Genomic DNA, 24,443 nt, shown 5'->3' with positions numbered 1-24,443 from the left:
CCCAGCCCTCCTGTCCTCCTCTATCATCTCTCCCCCCTCTTTCCCTGCTGACTGTCTGCTCCTGTGTCAGTGCCCACCCCCCCCTCCCCTCCTGCTGCTGTAGTTTAATTTAAAGTTTCATATCCTGTCTACAGTCTGTTTAATAATCCTGTGTGCCCCTGTATCTGTGTTTTATAATAATAAGCCATTCCTTACAAGTTTTCAGAGCGCCACTCGCCGCTCACGTGACCCGCCGCCTCTCTCCTCCTCTCCCCCACCCTTCCTCCTCCCCTCCTCCCGACTGACATCAGTGAGAAATCCTCAGCCCCGCCCGCTGCAGGCAGCTGTCAGACGGGGAGAGTAGAGAGCAGACGGGTCACATGAGCGCCGCTTGGCCCTCTGAAAACTGGTAAAGAACAGCTTATTTTTTTAAAGACATACACAGACACACAGGCACACAGGATTATTAAACAGACCAGACAGGATGGTATAAAGTGGCTTAACAACCACTTGAAAGGGGAAGTTGAGATCCCGGGGGGGGGGGGGCATTAGCCCCCCCCCCCCCGCCCCTAACTGTGGACTCCCATGCTCACTGCACCGTAGCTCTGAGCAACAATTGTTTTCTGTGCGTCCTCACTGTGATTGGTGTGCAGTGCAGAAAAACGGCGGTGTTCTATCAGAATACCGCTACCTATCAGATTCTGAAACCGAAAGTGGCGCTTGGACGAAAACAGCTTACTGCGCATGCACTATGCATTCTAACATGGCTGATATACGTTCCTAATGTGACAGAACACGAAGCAGCGGCGGACATCTTCTTACACTCATGCAAGTCTTGAATTTTACATTTATTTTAGAAGTAAACTCACCTTATAGACTGAATAACAGTATTACATTTCTATTATTATTGTAATATAGTAAATATAGCAATGAAACCTGCAGGTAGACGGTGGCGACGGCCATCTTGGTACACCCCACACTGCTCAGCGACAAACTGATTATATAGTGAAATAGACTATTTCACTAGTCGCGGTGAAATAGTCTATTTCAGTGTATACGTAAAGTGAGTTTACTGCTAAAATAAATGTATAATTCAAGACTTCCGCTGCTGCTTCGTGTTCTGTCCCGTTAGGAAACCTATTGGAACGCGTAGCGGGCATGTTGGAACGCATGGCACATGCGCAGTAAGATGCTCTCATCCGAATGTCACTTCCGGTTGCAGAATCTGATAGGTAGCGGGATTCTGATAGAACACCGGTCACTGCACTATATGTAAACAGGCATTTAGCGTCACAGCCAGAATGAACTTCCAATATAAACTATATTGTCTAGTTTGTATACCAGAAGTTTTGATCAAATTCTATCATGCATTTTGGAATGTGACCTGCCTCTTATGTGTGTGACCTTGTTGATAACTAAATAAAATTTGAAAAAAAATAAATGCCAGAGGAAATCACATACAAAGCACTTTAATAAGCATTACAGCAATCATCAGAGCTGGGTGGATTGAAGCGACAAGACACGTATTACCACAAAATGACAAAGTATATAGTTCCCCTTTACAAAGACTACAGGAAACCATTGCTCATACGGAACCATCATCTTTTCCACAGCAATAAAAATAGTACATTTAACATTAACTGGTTCATTCCTTCTTCGAAACCGAATAATTAGCATAACAATATCTGTGAACTATCAGAAAAGTGATGAATAACTGCATATCAACATGCAAGGAGGCACACGTATCTGTCAGCTGCCTAGGGCAGCTTTGCAGACATTTGCTATATCCCAGATAGCAAGCAGTTGAGCTGCAAGTTTGAAAATGACTTGCTAAGCTATTGCTAGGCTTGCCAGGCTTCACAGGTTTGTTGCATAATTGCAGAAAGTTCACATTGCATGATTCCAGATCAACTTTCTTTGCAAACATTCTGCAAGTCTGCTGCACGTTCTGGGTCAGTTATGTTGCGCAATAGTCATCCCACCACAAGGGGCACTGTGGCTGAATTTTAATGCTGTAGACTTGCAGGGCTCTTGCTGTAGACCAGGGATCCTCAAACTACGGTATTCTACCAGAAAACCCTACCCCATCAGATTTCCCTAACTACGTCATTTCCAAAGCGGGTTCGTCATGCACCAGCTGTAGCCGCGTCACACGTTCTAATGCGCATGTGCGGAATAGGTAGGGAATTGTGATAACATCATAAGGGGTGAGGCAAAAGTCCTACTGCGCATGAGCGGGCGCATGCGCACCAACGGATCGGGCAGCGGCATCTCTTATAACAAACATACATCCGATCTCCATGGCACACACTGCACCGAGACAACAATAGGACAATCATATTCCCTACTTACACGCGCACGCTCACTGTCTCATTGTCGGGTCGGCGCAGTGTGGGGCATGGAGATCGGATTGTCGGCTCAGCGCAGTGTCGGCTCAGCGCACTGTGGGCCATGGAGATCGGATGGATGTTTGTTATAAGAGATCCCGCTGCCCGACCCGCACCAGCGCATGCACACTAGGACTTTTGCCTGACCTCTTACGATGTTATCAAAATTCCCTACCTATTCTGCGCCATGCCCAATAGGACCCGTGACGCGGCTACAAGCTGCTGCATGACGAATCCACAGTTGATCTCAACCGGAAATGACGTAGGTAGGGAAATCTGATGGGGTAGGGAAATCTGATAGAACAACGGCCCTTCAGCTGTTGCAGAACTACACATCCCATGAGGCGTTGTAAAAATTTTGACATTCACAGACATGACTAGGCATGATGGGGATTGTAGTTCCTTAACAACTGGAGGGCCAAAGTTTGAAGACCCCTGCTGTAGACCCACCACTGCAACGTTGCTCTTGCTAGAGACTTGACATGCAAATTTGCTACAAATTGAAAAAGTGTCAACTAGATCCTGTACTTCAAATGCTCTGCAAGTGTACAACTTGCCAGTGCAAATGTGCAGCAAGTTAAAACGGAGTTCCGGCCTCAAAAATTATTTTTTCGATAAAAATACCCACGGGACAGTCAGGGCTAGTGCATTTCAGCAATGATAGCCTCTGAACTGTCCCCAGGTTCACTTACCTTTTAGAAGAAATACTTACCTTGAAAATGTCTTGTCCAGCGCTGCCATCTCAGGTGTTGGCAGCTGAAGCCGGAGCGTCCTCTTCGGTGTCCTCTTCTGTGACATCGGAGTCCCAGAATGCCCTGCACCGGCCCTCCTTGTCACTTCCGGTGCAGGCGCGTCATCCCTGCACAGCTTCTGGGCATGCCCAGAAGCTGTTCAGCAGGTAATAACATGCCTGAACCGGAAGTGACAAGCAGGGCCGGTGCAGGCGCATTGACTCCTGGGAGCGATGACGTTCGGCTCCCAGGATTTAATGCAAGCAGGAAGAGTCGATGCGGGCAGCGGCCAAAGAGGGAGGAAGAGGAAGGAAGGTAAGTATATTTTCTTTAATAACAAGGTAAGTAAATAAAAAAAAAAAATTGCAATTATCCAATTCTATTTCAGCGACAGTACAGCAAGCGGTTTGTGTAAAGTCGATTTTGAGGCCGGAACGCCGCTTTAACAAGACTTACAATTCAACACTGTCACAAATTTGTGGCAAGTTACAGTGGGGGAAATACGTATTTGATCCCCTGCAGATTTCAAACGTTTGCCCACTTACAAAGAAATTAAGGGTCTATAGTTTTTTTTTTTTTTTTTTTTATCATAGGTGTATTTTAAATGATAGAGACGAGAATATCAACCAAAAATCCAGAAAAAACACATGATACAAATGTTATAAATGAAGTTGCCGTTCAGTAAGTAAAATAAGTATTTGATCCCCAAGCAAAACATGACTTAGTACTTGGTGGAGAAACCCTTGTTGGCAAACACAGGGGTAAGACCTTTCTTTTTAGTGACCAGGTTTGCACACATCTCAGGAGGGATTTTGGTCCACTCTTTTTTACAGATCTTCTCTAAATCCTTAAGGTTTCTTGGCTCCCTCCATAAATTTTCTATAGGATTAAGGTCGGAAGACTGGCTAGGCCACTCAATGACCTTAATGTTCTCCTTTTGGTATATGGTGGTGTATTTTGGGTCATTCTCATGCTGGAGGTCCTATCCATGACCCGTCTTCAGTGTTCTGGCTGAGAGAAGAAGGTTCTCATCCAATATTTTAAAATACATGCCTCATCCATTGGCCCCTCAATGTGGCAGAGTTGGTCTGTACCTTCAGCAGAGAAACGTCCCCAAAGCATAATGTTTCCACCTCCGTGCTTGTCTATAGGGATGGTGTTCTTAGGGTCATAGTCAGCATTTTTCTTGCTCCAAACATGGCGAGTCGAGTTCACTCCAAAGAGCTCAGTTTTGGTCTCATGTGACCATAGCACTTTCTCCCAATCTTTCTATTCATCATTTAGATGTTCATTGGAATGACTGTAAATGTGCCTTCTTGAGGAGGAGAACTCACCATGTTTGGAGGAAGAACAATGCTGACTAAGAACAGCATCCCTACAGTCAAGCATGGAGGTGAAAACATTATGCTTTGGGTCTGTTTCTCTAAAGGTACAGACAGACTGAGGGGCCAATGGATGGGGCCATGTATTGTAAAATCTTGGATGAAAACCTTCTTTCCTCAGCCAGAACACTGAAGATGGGTCATGGATAGGTCTTCCAGTATGACAGTGACCTAAAACATACCACCAAGGCAACAAAGAAGAAGCACATTAAGGTGCACAAAAAGAGTGGACCAAAATCCCTCCAGAGATGTGTGCAAACCTGGTCACTAACTACAAGAAACGTCTTACCTCTTTGCTTGCCAACAAGGTTTTCTCCACAAAGTACTAACTGATGTTTTGCTTTGGGATCAAATGCTTATTTCACTCACTGAACTGCAACTTAATTTATAGAATTTGTTTTATGTGTTTTTTCTGGATTTTTGGTTGATATTCTATCTCTATCATTTAAAATACACCTATGATAAAAATGTATAGACCCTCCAATTCTTTGAAAGTGGGCAAACTTACAAAATCTGCAGGGGATCAGATACTTTTTTTCCCCACTGTATCCTTGCTATCTGGGATGCCAGGGGTGTCTAACTTGCGGCCCAAGACAAAATTGTTAACTTGCCTAACCACTTCAATACTGGGCACTTTCACCCCCTTCCTGCCCAGGCCAATTTTCAGCTTTCAGTGCTGTCGCACTTTGAATGACAAGATACATTTTTTATTATATTCTTCATACAAATAGAGCTTTCTTTTGGTGGTATTTAATCACTGCTGGGTTTTTTATTTATTTTTTGCTAAAAAAAAAAAAAAACATTTTGAAGAAAAAAAAAAGTTATTCTTAGTTTCCGTCAGAAAATGTAATTTTTTTTCTCATTCGCTGATGGGCACTGGGGAGGCTGCATTGATGGGGTGGCACTGATGGGGAGGCACTAATATGCAGCATTGATGGGCACTGATAGGCAGCATTGATGAGCACTGATAAGTGGCACTCATGGGCGCTGACTGAGGGGCACTGATAGGCAGAACTTATGGGCAATAGTAGGCGGCACTGATGGGCACAGATCGGCAGCATTGATGGGCACTGATAGGTGACACTCATGGACACTTATAGGTGGCACTGAGGGGCACTGATAGGCAGAACGTATGGGCAATAGTAGGTGGCACTGATGGGCACTGAAAGGAAGCACTGATTGGTATAGCTGATGGGCACAGATTGGCCTCACTTATAGGCACAAACTGTTGTCACTGATGGCACAGACTGGTGTCACTGATGGGCACAGACTAGTGTCACTGATGGGCACAGAGTGGCATCACTGATGGGCACTTTTGGGGCTGCATTGTAATCAGGGCACTGATGATCAGTGCCAGGGGCTGACTGGCAACTTTGAGACCAGGGGGCAGGTACAAACCAGAGGCCCATGGTGTAGCAACTTGGCCCCCCTCCCACTCGCTCCCTTCACGCCCTCCTGCCTACCCCCATTTTAGGCTGAAGCTCCGCTCTAGGTACTCTCTACTCACCGACCGAATCCAGGTTCCTGACCAAACCAGCAGGGGGCGATGGGGGGAGCTGGGACAGCTTGGTCAGGGCTGCCTTGGGTAGAAGAGTCTCCAGTGGGGCATGGAATCGGCCTTTGCTCAGACACAGTGTATACCATACATGCTGGGGGGGGGGGGGGTCTGCACTCTCCGCACAATCCTTTTAGGTATGTTTGTGGTAGAAGCGGTGCAGCCTTTTTACGGGGCATCAGAGCGGCCTGGGGGGCAATTGCCCCCCTACCCCCTGGCCCAGTCCTCCCCTGATCAGTGCCCTGATTACCTTTACATGTCTCCCCTGTGAGGAGATGCCGCTCTTTACGTATTTTGATTGGTTTGCGCAAAAGTTATCGCGTTTACTAACAAAGGGAAAGATTTTTGTCATTTTTGGTGGGTTTTTTTTAACGAGTAATGGCGGCGATCTGCGATTTTTTTTTGCGGTACTACGACATTGCGGCGGACAGATCGGACCCTTGACTGACATTTTTGACACTTTTGGGGGTACCAGTGACATTACTACAGTAATCAGTGCTATACATATGCACTGTTACTGCAAAAATGACACTGGCAGGGAAGGGGTTAACTGTATTGGAGAGGGAGGGGTTAAGTGTGTCCTAGGGGCGTGATTCTAACTGTATAGGGACATGGCTATTGGTGTAAAAACAGAGATAAACGGTTCTACATAGTAGAACCGTCTGATCTCCATTTTTACACAGGGGAGAATGACAGGCGGCTTGTTTACATAAGCCGCTCTGCCTTTCTCCCGCTGTACCGACGATCGTAGTGTGACCGGCGGACATCGGGTCCGCTGGTCACACGCCCGCACTCCTCCCTGAACGAGCTGAGGCGGGCGCCCGCCTCAGTGGGCGCGCGCGTTTGCCCGCTATTGGCTCAAATCCCAGTGACAGGCTAGCGACGTAGATCTACGTCACTCTGCCTGGCCGGGGCTGACTGCCGCAGTAAATACACTGTGCGCAGTCGGCAACCGGTTAAGAAACATATGACCCCGTACTAGAGCTGCACGATTCAGGATAAAATGAGAATCAGTTTTTTGCTTAGAGTAAAGATTATGATTCTCGGCGTAACATCATCTTTTACATTATACAAAAAAATTGGGCTAAGTTTACTGTTTAGTTTTTTTTAAATTCATTCAAATGTATTTTTTCCCAAAAAACTGTGTTTGAAAGACTTCTGCACAAATACAGTGTGACATAAAAAATGATCGCTATTTTATTCTCTAGGGCAGGGGTCTTCAAACTATGGCCCTCCAGTTGTTCAGGAACTACAATTCACATCATGCCTAGTCATGTCTGTGAATGTCAGTTTTGCAATGCATTATGGAATGTGTAGTTCTGCAACAGCTGGAGGGCCGTAGTTTGAGGATCCCTGCTCTAGGGTCTCTGCTAAACAAAATATATAAATAATGTTTGGGGGTTCTAAGTAATTTTCTAGCAAAAAAATACAGATTTTTTACTTGTAAGCAACAAGTGTCAGAAAAAGGTTTAGTCTTTAAGAGGTTAAACTCCCCTCACTTACAGACGGAAGTTCATTCCTTTGAACTAAGAACGAGAAGATACATTGTAAAACATTGTGTTTAAAGTTATCTAGCGGCCTTAACAATGTTGATAAGCATTTGCAGAGGTTTTTTTTTTTGACAGCTGTGAGTGCGCCAGGACAGCTCTGCAATAATCAATGACGTGGCGTTTTAAGAATTGGGGGGGGGGGGTGTGAATCGAGATCGAAATTTTTTTAAGGATTATTCGTGCAGCTCTACCCCATACAGTACACAAAAATGGAGCCTGAACATGAAACACACTAAATACTGAACCAGTGGCGGAACTACCAGGGTCACAAAAGGTTGCACTTGCGACCGGGCCCTGGCGTTCCACCACTTACCTGTCCAGGAATCCAGCAATGTCCTCACCCAAACTCATTCTTCAATCGGCTTTGGGTGCAGGCGCCAGCGTCTCTAGTAAGGAAATTGGGGAAAAGCTACGCTGCTCCTTGTGAAAGGCCTGTAATGTTCTGGGACCTGTGATGTGAAGGGCCGAACTTCCATTTACATACCTCTCAAAGCATTCATGGAATACTACCAGGACGTTGCTAGGATATTAACCACTTAAGCCCCGGAAGATTTTACCCCCTTCCTGACCAGGGCTTTTTTTGCGATTCGGCACTGCGTGAATTTAACGGACAATTGCGCGGTCGTGCAACACTGTACCTAAACGAATTTGACGTCCTTTTTTTCCCACAAACAGAGCTTTCTTTTGGTGGTATTTGATCACCTGTTTGATTTTTACTTTTTGCGCTATAAACAAAAAAAGAGCGTAAATTTTGCAAAAATAACAATATTTTTCACATTTTTTTATATGAAATTCCCCCCAAAAAAATGTAAAAATCAAAATTTTTTAACATTTTTGGCCAATTTGTTTTCTGCTACCTATGTTTGGTAAAAAACGTATTTTGATTGGTTTGCGCAAAAGTTATTGCGTTTACTAACTAAGGGAAAGATTTCTGTCATTTTTGGTGTGTTTTTTTTAACGCATAATGGCAGCGATCTGCGATTTTTTTTGCGGTACTGCGACATTGCGGCGGACAGATCGGACCCTTGACTGACATTTTTGACACTTTTGGGGTTACCAGTGACATTACTGCAGTAATCAGTGCTATACATATGCACTGTTACTGCAAAATGACACTGGCAGGGAAGGGGTTAACTTTATTGGGGAAGGAGGGGTTAAGTGTGTCCCTAGGGGCATGCTTTTTACTGTGATTGGACATGGCTACTAGTGTAGGAACAGTGATCAACGGTCCTACATAGTAGAACCGTATGATCACCATTCCTACACAGGGGAGAATGATAGGCGGCTTGTTTACATCAGCCGCCTGCCTTTCTCCCTTCACGGAGAACGATCGCGAGTGACTGGCGGACATCGGGTCCGCCGGTCACATGCACTGACTTCCCAGGGAACGAGCCGGGGCGGGCGCGCGCCTCCGTAGGTGCGCGCTCGCCCGCTATTGGCTCACAAGGAAGTGACAGGCTAGTGACGTGTATATACGTCACTTTGCCTGGCCGGGCTGACCGCCGCCGTGTATAGTCGTGCGGCGGTCGGCAACCGTTTAATAAGTGAGGCCTAGGCATTACCACTCACCTCCACCATAACATCAGTGAGCTTTTCCTCTGGTTCAAACCCCATCACGTGTGCTTTCCCTCCCCTGGTGCGGTAGTTCATAGTTTGAGAGTTCACTCCTGAGATGGTGGAGGTGAGCAGTAACGACTAGGCATCACCTAACGTCCAAGCAACATCCTGGGAGTATTCCAGTTAGTTTTTTTTTTTTTTTTTGGGGGGGGGGGGGTACATAAATGGACGGCTACACCTACAGTATAGCAAGGGAATTATTCATTAGTCAAAACTTCACAGTTTGTTTTTATCTCCCCTGACCTACATAGGCAGTTTTTTGGTGAACTAACCCTTTAAGCCTCTTTTCATATGGAGTGAACCCCACTCTGATCAGCAGGGGATCCGTGAGCAGATCCCTTGCTGATCAGAGCTGAACAAGGTGGAAGCAAAATTATTTTTACATCTGTGCCTGTTCTGTTAATGTCTGGTGGACACGGTGTGTAAGGGGGGGGGGGAGGGGGTTAGTAAGGTTGTCCCTCATGTCCTCCATGTTTTCCTCTCTTGTTGGGCACCAAGCAGAGTCACATGAGAGGGTTACCCTTGGGGTGGGTTCTTTAGGCTATGCCAGGCATTGAACAGGGTCACTGATCCTTACACAGGTTAGTACTTCACCAAAAGATATGCTCACCATAGCATCAAGTGAAAAGTAAAATATTAAGGCGGTCTTCTAACTCAGTGCTGAGCCACATATGTGCAGTACCCACGACAGAGTTCCTCCTTAAACCTATCTGTGCCATGTCCAAAAAACTTACTCCGATGTCAGTGCTGCATTCGGAGGGAGAGGCTGAGCCTCCGCTCACTCCACCAGTCAGCGTACCTCTGTTACCTCACTCCCAGTCACAGAATGGGGTCCCACTGATCACATAGCGCGGACCTCATACACACTTTCACTTAATATGCCCCGGAAGATTTTACCCCCTTCCTGACCAGGCCCTATTTTGCGTGACTTTAACGGACAATTGTGCGGTCGTGCTGTACCTAAACGAATTTGATGTCCTATTTTTCCCACAAACAGAGCTTTCTTTTGGTGGTATTTGATCACCTGTGCAATTTTTTCATCATGCGCTATAAACAAAAAAAGAACAACAATTTTGCAAAAATAACAATGTTTTTCACATTTTTTTATATGAAATTCCCCAAAAAAATGTAAAAATCAAAATTTTTTAACATTTTTGGCCAATTTGTTTTCTGCTATATATGTTTGGTAAAAAAAAATCGCAATAAGCGTATTTTTATTGGTTTGTGCAAAAGTTATTGCGTTTACTAACTAAGGGAAAGATTTTTGTCATTTTTGTTGTTTTTTTTTTAACGAGTTATGGCGGCGATCTGCGATTTTTTTTGCGGGACTGCAACATTGCGGCGGACAGATTGGACCCTTGACTGACATTTTGACACTTTTGGGGGTAGCAGTGACATTACTACAGTAATCAGTGCTATACATATGCACTGTTACTGTAAAAATGACACTGGCAGGGAAGGGGTTAACTTTATTAGTAATGCAGTGGCTAAGTGTGTCCCTAGGGGCGTGCTTCTTACTGTGATTGGATGTGGCTTTTCATGTAACAGCAGAGATCTACGATCCTACATAGCAGGACCGTATGATCTCTGCTGTTACACAGGGGAGAATGACAGGCGGCTTTGTTTACATTATCCGCCTGCCTTTCTCCCTCTGTAACTGACGATCGCGAGTGACCGGCGGACATCGGGTCCTCCGCTCACTTGCGCGGATGTGTCCGTTAACGAGCGCGCCTCCGGCGGTGCGTGCTCGCCCCCTATTGGCTCACAGGCGAGTGATGTACCCATACGTCACTTTGCCTGCACGGGGCTGACCGTCGCAGTATATGTACTTGCGGCGGTCGGCAAGCGGTTAAAGTGGTTCTAAAGCCTTAACGTTTTTCACCCTCATGCATTCTCTATATTAAGGTGCTGCAGAATCCCCCCTCCCCCAGCCACCGCTTATTCTTACCTGAGCCCTATCCGATCCAGCAATGTGCAAGAGAGCAGCGGCTCTCTAAGCTCTATCCCTCCTCCCTGGACAGATTGATAGCAGCTGTCAATCAAATGTTTTGCCGAGCGAGCAGGGAAAGGGGCCAAGCTGCCTGCTCTGTGTCAATAGACACAGGCAGGGCGGCTCAGGAGCGAGCAGGCATGGGTGCCCCCCATGGAAAGCAGGTTCCCATGGGGGCACATGCCAAAGGGGAGGAGCCTGGAGTGCCAACAGGAGGCCCCAGATGAAGAGGATAGGGGCTGGTCTGTGCAAAACTATTGCACAGAGCAGGTAAGTATAACATATTTGTTATTTAAATTAAAAAATAAATAAATAAATAAATAAAATGAAGCTGTAATATCTCTTTAAGTGTCGGTTCACACATTCGTGCTTGTCCCATCTGATAATATTGGATGAACTGTTGTGATCGGCTTTCGAAAGCTCTGTACTAACAATCAGATTATCGTACTATCGCTTCCAAAGCGATATTTTCCATCTGATTTTTAGGTTATGTGTATGGGCCATAGCTCAGGCTACCTTTGATCCATCACAGTTAGGTCAGCAAAAACAGAAAAGGACGCAGTCCTTTTTTGTCGGGACCTGGATGGATTCAGAGGTAGTCGGGTATAGACAGACACAAGTCTGTTTACATCCAACCCTCCATAGAGCTGCATGGAGCTTCCGATCGGATCCACCTGGAAGACTGACAGGCTGACCTGATCAGAATGCCCATGTGATAGAGCTCTAAGTACTTTCTGAATCACCAGTAGAGATGGGCTCAGGCGCGTTCGAGTTCCCACGTGCCCGATCCGGCCAGAAAGCCGACACTGCACTCCGCTAATCACAGGCACTGAGACATTTCCCAATCTGTGCATCTGCGGATCAGGAAATGCCTCAGTGCCTGTTATTAGCGGAGTGCAGTGTTGGCTTCCTGGCAGGATTGGGCATGTGGGAACTCGAATACGCCCAAGCCCATCTCTAATCACCAGCTGACAGAACAAAGATGCTGCTCATCAGTGCCAGGACAAGGTCATCCAGCGCCCAGGGCTAAGATGCCAAACTGCTCCCCCCCCCCTTCCCTTAGGCTTAGGGCACCCCATCCCTGCAATAAACCATTGCACCCAGGGCAGCTTCCCCTCCTGCCCACCCCTGCCGCTCATGAATTCTGAATAAACACCATTGCAGCCACAGGATCAACATGACACCCAGGCAGCTGGCATTTTCAGAAGAAGCTCAGCAATGGCAGCCTATTCATTTTCCTCATAACAGATCCCCTTTTACAATTGCTACAACTACTAATATGTTGCTGGGACAAGTGTGGCAGTGTATGGTGATATTTGTACACCAGCTGCATACAATGCCAGACTGAGACAAGAGGAGAAGGAGGAGGGGCACAGTTTCACGCTTTAATGTCTATTTTAGCTCTGAACATTTGATTATTGAGCTTTAATTGGAACCAAAATAAAACCAGAGGCAGAGATATCCTGCCACAAAGCTTTCGGTGACGTCATCGGGGAGCGACCCGGAAGCGGCTCCACGTGTGTCACTGGAGGAGACAGATGCTGCAGAAATCACATCGCTGAGAAGTTTTAGCATCCCTCATCACTGTATTAAAAGGACTTGACGTGTTCAAAGGTAACTGGGGACCCCAGATCTTCTGATAGACAGAGTCCACCCCTCCCTACCTTAAATAGATCAGAGAAGAGAGGAATGTAGATATAAGCGATCCATTAAGATTGTTGTCCCTGATTCAGACTTGCTTGTTATAAGAAACAAAGCTGGACTGCCGAGGCTGCTAATTCTAAGAAATGCTTAACCAGGGCTGAGCTAATGGAGAGAAATTAGGAAACAATTCCGAAATAGCTATATGAGAGCTGCCATTTCTAGCAGAACACAAACAGAATATGTTTCGTTTTGGATAGAGAAGGGATTAGAACCCCTCTGGTCTTTATTACCTGTGGCCCCTGGTGAGCAGGATGAGCTCAGGTGTGTTAAGACACAAGATTAAACCCTCCTGATCTATCCCGCCAGGAGGCTGCTAAAGTAGACAGCCAATGATGGGCAGTAGGGATGAGCTCAGGAGTGTTCAGATCATGGTCCCAACCCATCTGAGCAATCCCACCAGGAAGCTGCTAAAGTGGATAGTCTTAGAGGTAGGGTTGCCACCTCATACCTTTAAAACCAAACACGAATTACACAGGTTCTGAGGCTAATTTAATGCAGACAAGGCACCGAGGGAGTTTAATTACCACCTTAATCAGCCACAGAACCTGTGTAATTATTATGTTTTTGGTTTTAAAGGGATGAGGTGGCAACCCTGGTTATAGGTGGCAGAGGCATTCCCCACCATCCCATATATACAAGGGAAGTGTATAGATGTGGGTGCAGAGCATTCCTTCACTGCCTATTAGGGATGGGCTCAGGCATGTTCGGATCCTAGTCCCAACCCACTTGAGCAATCCTGTTAGGAAGCCCTCACTGCACACCGCCAATCATAGGCAGTGAGGCATTTCCCGGCCCGCAGCTGCACATACATACGCTGCTTATGATTGGCAGTGTGCAGTGACGGCTTCCTATCATAGGCAGTGAGGCATTTCCTGGCCCGCAGCTGCACATACATACGCTGCTCATGATTGGCAGTGTGCAGTGACCGCTTCCTATCATAGGCAGTGAGGCATTTCCCGGCCCGCAGCTGCACATACATACGCTGCTTATGATTGGCAGTGTGCAGTGACGGCTTCCTATCATAGGCAGTGAGGCATTTCCTGGCCCGCAGCTGCACATACATACGCTGCTCATGATTGGCAGTGTGCAGTGACCGCTTCCTATCATAGGCAGTGAGGCATTTCCCGGCCCGCAGCTGCACATACATACGCTGCTCATGATTGGTAGTGTGCAGTGACGGCTTCCTATCATAGGCAGTGAGGCATTTCCCGGCCCGCAGCTGCACATACACACACTGCTCATGATTGGCAGTGTGCAGTGACTGCTTCCTGGCAGATTGCTCAGGTGGGTTGGGACTAGGATCTGAACATGCCTGAGTCCATCCCTAATAGGCAGTGGAGGCATACTCTCAGGGTGGATTTGCTTTAAATCAAGTTGATTTAAATCACTAGTAAAAAGGCTTAATTTAACTCCACTCAATTTCAATCATCATTTTTAAAGCGCAACTGTCATCTCTGACCTGCTGTTGACACGCTGACAGTCCTATTCAATTTAATGGGATGGCTGGTGATACAACCAGGTGAGGGACGTGGCGACAGCAGGTGAGTACATGTCCGCTAACAGGCATTGCTATGATGGATCTGAAATGACAGGTGCTCTTTAAATGTAAGGACTCATTCTTGCTGGTAGTTAGTGTGAAATTGTGTGAATGCATCAATGCGCAGTGCATGTTATCTCAGCTTGGATTGATTGAGTTTACCATAAAATGTAAATATTGCAGAATATACAGCTTCATGCTACATAAATAAGCTCCATTTCATGCGGAATAAACTAAATTATTAATGTATCTTAAATAGAAAAAAAGCTTTAATTTTTACTCCAAAAGCATTTTATTAAAATAAATTTGATAAAAATAATAATAAAAAAAATCAGATTTAAAGCGGAGTTCCACCCAAAAGTGGAACTTCCGCTTTAAATAGTCCTAACCCCCTGACATGCCACATTTGGCATGTCATTTTTTTGGGGGGGGGGGGGGGGAGCGGGTACCTAGTTTTGACATGTACCCGCTCCCACTTCCGCTCGGAGCGCCGCAGCGCCCTGAGTGGAAGTTCTCCTCTCCCCCTCCCTCCCTGCAATCTTCTGGGACACGTCAGAGGTCCCAGAAGATTGCCGGCCAATCACGACGCATAGCGCAACTCGCGCATGCGCAGTGCGTACCCGGCTGTGAAGCCGCAAACTGTCACAGCCGGGTGCCCACATCAGTGATGCCGGCGCCGCGGAGCAGAGAGGGAGAAGACGGCGCATCGCTGGACCGTGGGACAGGTGGGTGTGCGGTTAGGCTGGAACTCCGCTTTAAATCCGATTTTTTAAATTCCTTGATTTTTAATCCACCCTGCATGCTCTGCACCCACATGTATACACTTCCCTTACACATGCCTGAGATTATCCCTACCAGTGAGATGCACCCTCATCGTTTATCCTGATGACTAGAAATGAGCTCAGGCATGTTTGGATCCTAGTCCAAAACTGTCAGAAAGCGGTCTCCTGTACTGAACCAATCATCTTTGGCTTGGCTATTCCCCACTCTGCTGCCAAATGTATAGAAGGAGCGTATGAGTGCAGCTGCAGGGTGGGGAGAGCCTTGGCACTGTATAGTGACAGCTACCTGGTGGGCTGTCATAGGTGGGTCTGCACTGGGAACCTAAATATGCCTGAGCTCATCCCTGCTGTTGACTGTTAACACTGGACAGAATGTGATGAGAAGTTGTGATCTAGTGTATCTAAATTTGATAGTAAATCTAACACCTCCCTCCCCCCAGGCTGAGAATACTTCTGTCCAAAGGGGTCTCTCTTGCTCCTTCGTTTAGAGTGGGGGCACCCTAAGGCAGAAAGTTTTTTACTGGCCAGATTACCAGGTAAAAAACAGAGGGTTGAGAGAGCCTGAAAAAGAAAACCAATGCAGTCATCACATTCAAGGATTAGTAAGCCACAATATATTCAATTTGTGGGTTTGGGTTCAATACTGCTTTATGGCTGGGTTCACACTTAGTGCCTATGTGGCTCACAGCAGGGGTCTGGTGCGTCCCTATGTTCTCTGTTTCAGGGGTGAATCGGGCCTGAATTTTTGCCTGAATTCGGGCCTGAAACTGAGCACAAGACCCCTGTGCAATCCGCTCTGCGGCTGCCATGGAGATGTGCCTCCATTGAGAGCCGGGCACAATCTCTTGTCATGTGAATTGGATGCGGGGAAACCTGTATCCAATTCCCACTAGTATGAACCCACCCTTGGGCTGAATTCCAGATATGGAATTTCATCACATAGTCACAACTGTCCATCTAAAGCCTCGTACACACGCAACGATTGTTGGCCGTCTTTTGTCCAGTGTTGTTGTGTTGGTTGGAATGTGCTCTAGACTGCACACAAATTTTCTCGGCCAACAAAAACCAACTTCAGAAGTGATGTCATGTGCTGGTTTACTTTCCGTGTGTTTTTTCTTCTCTGAGCATGCCCAGTCTTGCTCATCTGATTTTTGTCTGCCGAAATCTGTACTGACTGACGAACAATCGGCCATTCTGTTGACGGCCAACAAAAATTTTATAGCATGCACACCAGATTTTGTTCGGCCGAAAAATCGCAGTCGGTTGTCGGAAGCATCATACTAACAAGCCGAAAATCGGCCGATCGACCGTTGGCCGAAAAATTCACGGCCAACAATCGTTGCGTGTGTACGAGGCTTAAGAATGCACATGCCATACCCGTGAGATCCCTGTGGAAGTGGATAATCTCTATAGTAGGCCCAGGGCACCTTGTAACAGTACCCCAAGGACTTGGTTCTTAATATTTAGATTCTTTCATAAAATTTTGGCTTTTAATTATAGGCCCAATAATGGTAACTAAATTAGATTTTCCTGATCTCTTTATTTAATAACTTTATTTTTTTATTTACTTTAAGATCCTACGGCATGAGTTTTGTGGAATACAGAGAGCAAATACAAGATGGTGACACAGCCATTATCTTTCTGGGACATGACTCCATGTTCCCGGTGACTATCAAACATGGAAGCCAGACTCAGACTAAATATGGGGTCATCAGACACTCCACCGACCTTATTGGGAAGAACTATGGCTCCAAGGTGACCTGCAGCAAAGGAGGATGGGTATACATTCTGTATCCAACCCCGGAGCTCTGGACAATGAACCTGCCTCATCGAACTCAAATCCTTTATTCTACAGACATCTCGATGATCACCATGATGCTGGAGCTGAAGCCGGGCTCTGTGGTCTGTGAGTCAGGTAATCATGTTTTATTACAGGTACATTTGGGAAGGTTATTCCATCCATTCCATTATATCTATACTGCTGAACTGGTACATGGAGTAATAGGCAATTGTAAGCTGTCCTAGGAAATGAATGCTTGTCTTTATATAGTGTAGAAGTAAATTTAAAAAACCTATTCAGTCATATCTCAAACAATTGATTATACTTCTAAAAAGGTCATTCCTGCCAAATCTGATTTGGACACTATTAGGTTGAATCCTTCACTGGCTTCTATTTCAGGCTCTACCCCTTCATGGGTCTGACCCCTAAAGTATAACTAAAGGCAAAACTTTTTTTATCTTTTCATTTTGGATAGTGGAGAGGGATATGACCCTTTTAGGGAGATTCACCCTCTTTTTGTTCTGATGAATGTTATCACCAGTGGCAGCCCCTATCTATGCGTCCGGCCCCCTAATCTACATGCAGGGCGCCGGAGGCATGGATTCCAATGGGTTTTTTTTTTAAGCCTGTGATTAGAGCCAGAGGCTCTAATAGGCTTCAAAAAAGGGTGGGCTTGGGAGCACTGCGCCCTGAGCCCACCCAGTTGTGTGACAATAGCAAATGAATATTTGCTATTATCACACTGATTCTCCTCCCAGCCAATCAGATGTAAAGTAACAATAAACAATATCCCTATTCTCCAAATATAATCCATACATGTTGATTTCTTAAAAGCATTGTAATCTATTTTTCATTAAATTGCTTCTTAAGGTGGTTCTAAGCCTCAAGGTTTTTTATTACCTTCATGCATTCTATGTATTAAGGTTAAAAACCTTCTTTACTGCATGATCTCCCCCCCCCCCCCCCCCTCATTCTTGCCTGATCCTATCCAGCTGTCACCGCTGTCTCTCTCCTCATTGGGCAGATTTATAGCAGGGGGAGCCATTGGCTCCTGTCAATCAACTCCAGTGACGAGGGGGCGGGCCGAGTCCCTCTGTCAATGGATGCAGCAGCGGGGCTTGGCAGCGAGCCCCCAGGGGTGCCCCTATGGGAATCGGTTTCCTATTGGGGGCACCAGCATGAGAGGAGGAGCCAGGAGTACTGGCGAGGACCCAAGAGGAGGAGGATTGGGGCTCGCTCTGTGCAATTTTATTGCACAATGCAGGTAAGTATAGACATGTTTGTTATTTATAAAAACAAAAAAAAAAAAGCCTTAACAACCATTTTAACTGTTTTCTGCCTCCTTGTAACGTCCTTTGTCTGCCTCTGAACCTCTCCTTTTCCCTCTCACTTCCGTTCTTTTGTGATGAGCAGTGCTGCATTTTATTTGCAGTAATGCGCAGAGCTCTTTGCTCCCTACAAATCCCATAGTCAATCTCAGGAGGGAGAGAGAGGGAGGGTGGTCACATTCCTACATCAATAATCAGGTATGTTTGCATGTCTTCACCTGAGCGTGTCTTGGTTGAGGGCAGAAGACATGCAAACATACCTGATGTGATTTCCTCCTGTGAACTCCTCACACCGCCAGTAATAGGCTGCATTCACCACTCCTCCTTTAGTCCATGTGTCACACTGAATGAGACTTGATGCTTCACTTGATTTCAGTGCTGCATGTCAGTGCGAATTCAGGTGCAACTTTCCTGACATCTGTGCGACTTCCTGCTCAGATGTCTATGCAAGTCGCACCTGAAATCGCAAAAAATAGTACAGGAACATTTTTTTTCAAATTGGTACGGCACCGCAAAGTCTGAGTTGCACAAATTTGAATGGTTACATTGCCGACAGAAGGGTGCGATTTGTCATGTGATTTGGAACTGTCAAATCGCCTGACAAGTCGCACTGGTGTGAAAGGGAACTAAATATCATTGGGCACATGCTATGGGATCCCAGCTGCCTTGGGCAAGTTTGGACTTATAGTCTAATGTTTAGCCGCTTGCCGACGGTATAGTGTGTGTGTGTGTGTGTGTGTACATACATACATATACGTCAGCAAGGATCCTGTGCAGAATCGCATACCTGTATGAGAAGAGACTTTTTTGACTTAAAGGGTAGCTCCACTTTCATAGGAAAAAAATAGCAAAAAAAAAAAAATGATAAAATAGCGTATACAATTGCTACACAAATCATTATGTAATTGAATGTTATTAAAAATTACCTTTCCTTTTCAATCTGCAGCTCTGTAATTTTCAGTAAAATGCAATATGGCAACTTGGAAGTGTTCTGTACATAGATGGTGTACAGAAGCCTCCCAAGAAATGTTATGTTCTGCTTGTGTGATTGGCTCACTGATTTTTCCAAAAGTCTGCATCAAAATACAAGTCAGATTTTGGGCATCCGCTGTAGCAAAAATGTCATTTTTGGTGAGATACTCCCAAAGAAAAAGCAAGTCTAAAGGGATGCAGACCCTGCCACTTTCCTTATTAGAATCCTTCAAGTGCAATAGCTGGTTGATAATTCTAACATCGCTCCCAATAGCTTCATTTTCCTCATGGACAAAGACGAACCGGTATTTCTTCAGACTAAAAAAAGTATGAATCTGCAACAAATCCCAGCAATCACCCAGAGGGGAATGTTTTTTTTTTTTTATTTTTTTTCCCCTCAAAAAGAGTTAAGTTACTCCTTTTTTTTTTTTTTCTTAAATAGATTTTTTTTTTTTTAAACTAAAGTTTGTCACTTATAAATAAGCTTTCAGATCTGCCTAGGAGGAGGAGGACAGATCCCCTTCCATTATTTTTTTATTCTTTTATGTTTTTTTAACGGAAAAAATCGGATTGGAGGTAAGTCAAGAAGTGTGTACGCGGATACAAGTCCCTTTGCACCCGCCAGTCTATAGGGGTGAATGGAGGATCCGATCAGGTCCGCTTCAAAAACTGACAGACAGACCTGATCAGACCCTTTGAGAGGCCCCTAAATGTATTAGGGTAACACATGCCTGAATAATATTGCTTCTTTCTAGTGAATTGATTATCTGCATCCTTCTTGACTTACCCGTATATACTCGAATATAAGCCGAGGCACCTAATTTTACCACAAAAAACTGGGAAAACTTATTGACTCGAGTATAAGCCTAGGGTGGGAAATGCAGCAGCTACTGGACCCACCTGGACCACCAGGAGACCCAAAACAGGGACTGCGGGCATGGTACAGGAGATGCAGGGCTGCGGGCATGGTACAGGAGATGCAGGGCTGCGGGCATGGTACAGGAGATGCAGGGCTGCGGGCATGGTACAGGAGATGCAGGGCTGCGGGCATGGTACAGGAGATGCAGGGCTGAGGCATGGTACAGGAGATGCAGGGCTGCGGGCATGGTACAGGAGATGCAGGGCTGCGGGCATGGTACAGGAGATGCAGGGCTGCGGGCATTGTACAGGAGATGCAGGGCTGCGGGCATGGCACAGGAGATGGTTCAGGCATGGCACAGGAGATGGTTCAGGCATGGAACAGATGGTACAGGCATGGCACAAATGGTACAGGCATGGTACAGGAGATGCAGGGGCTGCGGAGGAGTCTCACTTACCTTTCCGCCTTACAATTAAAAATGGCACCAACACGTCACTGCGCATGCGCCAACTGCCCGGGAATAGCCAAACTTGTACGGGTTTTCCTGAGCAGTGGCGGCACATGTGCACTGACTGGGGAAAAGGTAAGTGAGACCGTGACTCGAGTATAAGCGGAGGGGGGCTTTTTCAGCATAAAAAAACATGCTGAAAAAGTCGGCTTCTACTCGAGTATATACGGTAAGTCCCGTACACCCAGGCTGAATATTGGGCGGCATTGGCTGGTTCAATAGAAACCAGCTGACATTCGGCTTGTGTGTGCTGCAGTCGGTCTGACCTGATGAAGGGGCATAACCAAAAAAGATCTGCCGACCGGCTCCCTATCAGTGCTTGTCAGAAGCGCCCTGGCAGGGCGGGGTCAGAAAACAATAGAACAGCAGGGGAGAGGACGGTACGAACGTTGGATAGTTAGTACTAGAGATCCCCGTAGTTTTGGCCACCGAAACTTATTTGGCAAAAATGGTATTATCAGCATTTTGCCGATAGGAGAAAAAGATGCCAAAAACGCACTGGGCGCTTATGGTTTTTTTATAGGACATGTGACTCAAAAACCGCATCAAAAAGGTAACAAGTGCATTAATGATGCGTTCTTGCAGCATTTTTGGTGCGTTTTTTTATTTATTTTTTTTTACTGACCAAAAACGCAGCAAGCAGGATTTTTAACACCACAACACACACAATCAACACACAAAACACAATGGACCAGTGTGAAGACATTTTATAGAATTTAAAGGGATGCATTTTTCTTGCGCATATGTGCCAATAATGGCCGACAATAAATTCACATTCAATTAAATTGATGATATTAATTAAAAAGTCGAATATAATACAATTATACATGAAAATAAAAATATTTTTTAAAAACTGTCATTTTCAGTTTTGGTTTTCGGCCATGTGCATCCTGCATTTTCGGCTTCGGCACCAAAATTTCCATTCGGTGCACCTCTAGTTAGTACAGCCGCTCCTAAACTGTCAGGTTTTTTTTTTTTCGTTCAGTCCTGCTGGGTTGAACGGAAAAAAAAAACTACTGGTGTGTACGAGGCTTTAGGGTCTTGGAATAGAATCGTGTTCTTAAAAATTAGCAGACAGGTGCTTTTTGATCTGAGCCTATTAATTTTTATTTTGCTTTGTAAACAAGGGTTTTTAGGGCAGTGGATATGATGATCTACTTCTCGCATATCCCGCAGTCCAGGCGCTCTGTCTGTACCATAATGCACCTCTGCACATTTCATTTTGATAATGGCCTGCCATCCGCAAGCCTCTCGGTAAGCCCGTGTTCAGAAAGCTTAGTCAGGACATGTGATCTGAGCTCGGCTGGAGGTCACAGATGGTATCTCAGCAGCAAAAGAACATTTTAGGTGGAGATTCAGCGCCTGCTTTGCTCCTTCAGCTGTGCTTGACTCTTAACCCCTGAGCTGCTGGCGCAGAGCGCGGCGTGCCACCGCACCGGCTGATTAGGTTGATAAGAAGTCATATCTGTTAATATTTGTGAAGGCCTTGTTAGTCACGTCAATGTCACGGCTTTGTGTGGAAAATTCCACTGGTCAGAATCTGTAGTTTGGAATTAGTGAATTGATTTTGCCCACACTCCGAAGTGAATTATGGGCGTTCCCCCCTCGGTCCTTCGATCTGCAGGGTTTGATCACAAAATAGTTTGCTCTGCTGTAACAATCCTAAAATTCTAACCCTGGAATTCTAGCCAAGCCTCCCTTTTTTGATAGACATCTCTCTATCTCTTATCTCTTTTTCTGTCATCTCTATCTCTTATCTCTTTTTCTGTCATCTCTATCTCTATCTAATTATATTCTCACAAAAGTAAGTACACCCCTCACATTTTTGTAAATATTTTATTATATCTTGTCATGTGACAACACTGAAGAAATGACACTTTGCTACAATGTAAAGTAGTGAGTGTACAGCTTGTATAACAGTGTAAATTTGCTGTCCCCCCAAAATATCTCAACACACAGCCTTTAATGTCTAAACCACTGGCAACGAAAGTGAGTACACCCCTAAGTGAAATTGTCCAAATTGGACCCAGTGTCAATATTTTGTGTGGCCACCATTATTTTCCAGCACTGCTTTAACCCTCTTGGGCATGGAGTTCACCAGAGCTTCACAGGTTGCCACTGGAGTCCTCTTCCACTCCTCCATGATGACATAAAAAAATTGGTGGATGTTAGATACCTTGCGCTCCTCCACCTTCCATTTGAGGATGTCCCACAGATGCTCAATAGGGTTTAGGTCTGGAGACTTGCTTGGCCAGTCCAACACCTTTACCCTCAGCTTCTTTAGCAAGACAATGGTCGTTTTGGAGGTGTGTTTGGTGTCGTTAACATGTTGGCATACTACCCTGGGGCCCAGTCTCCGAAGGGAGGGGATCATGCTCTGCTTCAGTATGTCACAGTACATGTTGGCATTCATGGTTCCCTCAATGAACTGTAGCTCCCCAGTGCTGGCAGCACTCATGCAGCCCCAGACCATGACACTCCCACCACCATGCCTGACTGTAGACAAGACATACTTGTCTTTGTACTCCTCACCTGGTTGCCGCCATCCAACCAAAAAAGTTTTCCTTGGTCTCATCAGACCACAGGACATGGTTCCAGTAATCCATGTCCTTAGTCTGCTTGTCTTCAGCAAACTGTTTGTGGGCTTTCTTGTGCATCATCTTTAGTAGAGGCTTCCTTCTGGGATGACAGCCATGCAGACCAATTTGATGCAGTGTGCGGCGTATGGTCTGAACACTGACAGGCTGACCCCCCACCCCTTCAACCTCTGCAGCAATGCTGGCAGCACTCGTATGTCTATTTCCCAAAGACAACCTCTGGATATGACGCTGAGCACGTGCACTCAACTTCTTTAGTCGACCATGGTGGGGCCTGTTCTGAGTGGAGCCTGTCCTGTTAAACTGCTGTATGGTCTTGGCCCACCTTGCTGCCGCTCCGTTTTAGGGTCTTGGCAATCTTCTTATCGCCTAGGCCAGTGATGGCGAACCTTGGCACCCCAGATGTTTTGGAACTACATTTCCCATGATGCTCATGCACTCTGTTCATGCACAGCTTCATGGGAAATGTAGTTCCAAAACATCTGGGCTGCCAAGGTTCATCATCACTGGCCTAGGCCAGCTTTATGTAGAGCAACGATTCTTTTTTTCCAGGTCCTCAGAGAGTTCTTTGCCATGAGGTTCCATGTTGAACTTCCAGTGACCTGTATGAGAGAGTGAGAGCGATAACACCAAATTTAACACACCCGAGGCCTTGTAACACTAACGAGTCACATGATACCGGGGAGGGAAAATGGCTAATTGGGCCCAATGTGGACATTTTCACTTAGGGGTGTACTCACTTTTGTTGTCAGCGGTTTAGACATTAATGGCTGTGTGTTGAGCTATTTTGAGGGGACAGCAAGTTTACACTGTTATACAAGCTGTACACTCGCTACTTTTACTGTAGCAAAGTGTAATTTCTTCAGTGTTTTCACATGAAAATATTTACAAAAATGTGAGGGATGTACTCACTTTTGTGAGATACTGTATATAATCTAGAGAGCGAGATATACACTATATTGTCAAAAGTATTGGGACGCCTGCCTTTACACGCACATGAGCTTTAACCACTTAAGCCCCGGAAGATTTTACCCCCATTCCGACCAGGGGGTATTTTGCGATTCAGCACTGCGTGAATTTAACGCACAATTGCGCGGTCGTGCGACGCTGTACCTAAACGAATTTGACGTCCTTTTTTTCCCACAAACAGAGCTTTCTTTTGGTGGTATTTGATCACCTGTGCGA

The 24,443-nt window shown here is 45.7% G+C and overlaps 1 protein-coding gene across 1 annotated transcript in view; it reads left to right on the top strand.

Moving 5' to 3' along the window:
• The first annotated feature begins 12,685 nt into the window (after positions 1-12,685).
• Positions 12,686-24,443, top strand: part of TRMT61A (tRNA methyltransferase 61A) — a 68,673-nt gene continuing 56,915 nt past the window's right edge. Inside the window, exons 1-2 of the mRNA XM_082242765.1 lie at positions 12,686-12,805; positions 16,789-17,129. Coding sequence (XP_082098891.1) covers positions 16,799-17,129 — 331 coding nt within the window. The 5' untranslated portion in view covers positions 12,686-12,805; positions 16,789-16,798. The remainder of the gene's footprint in view (positions 12,806-16,788; positions 17,130-24,443) is intronic.

Source organism: Pelophylax lessonae (assembly GCF_965119305.1).
Source record: "Pelophylax lessonae genome assembly, chromosome: 13".
Taxonomy (NCBI): Eukaryota; Metazoa; Chordata; class Amphibia; order Anura; family Ranidae; genus Pelophylax; species Pelophylax lessonae.
Note: the sequence above shows the minus strand (reverse complement) of the source record. Positions and strands in the feature narration are given on the sequence as shown.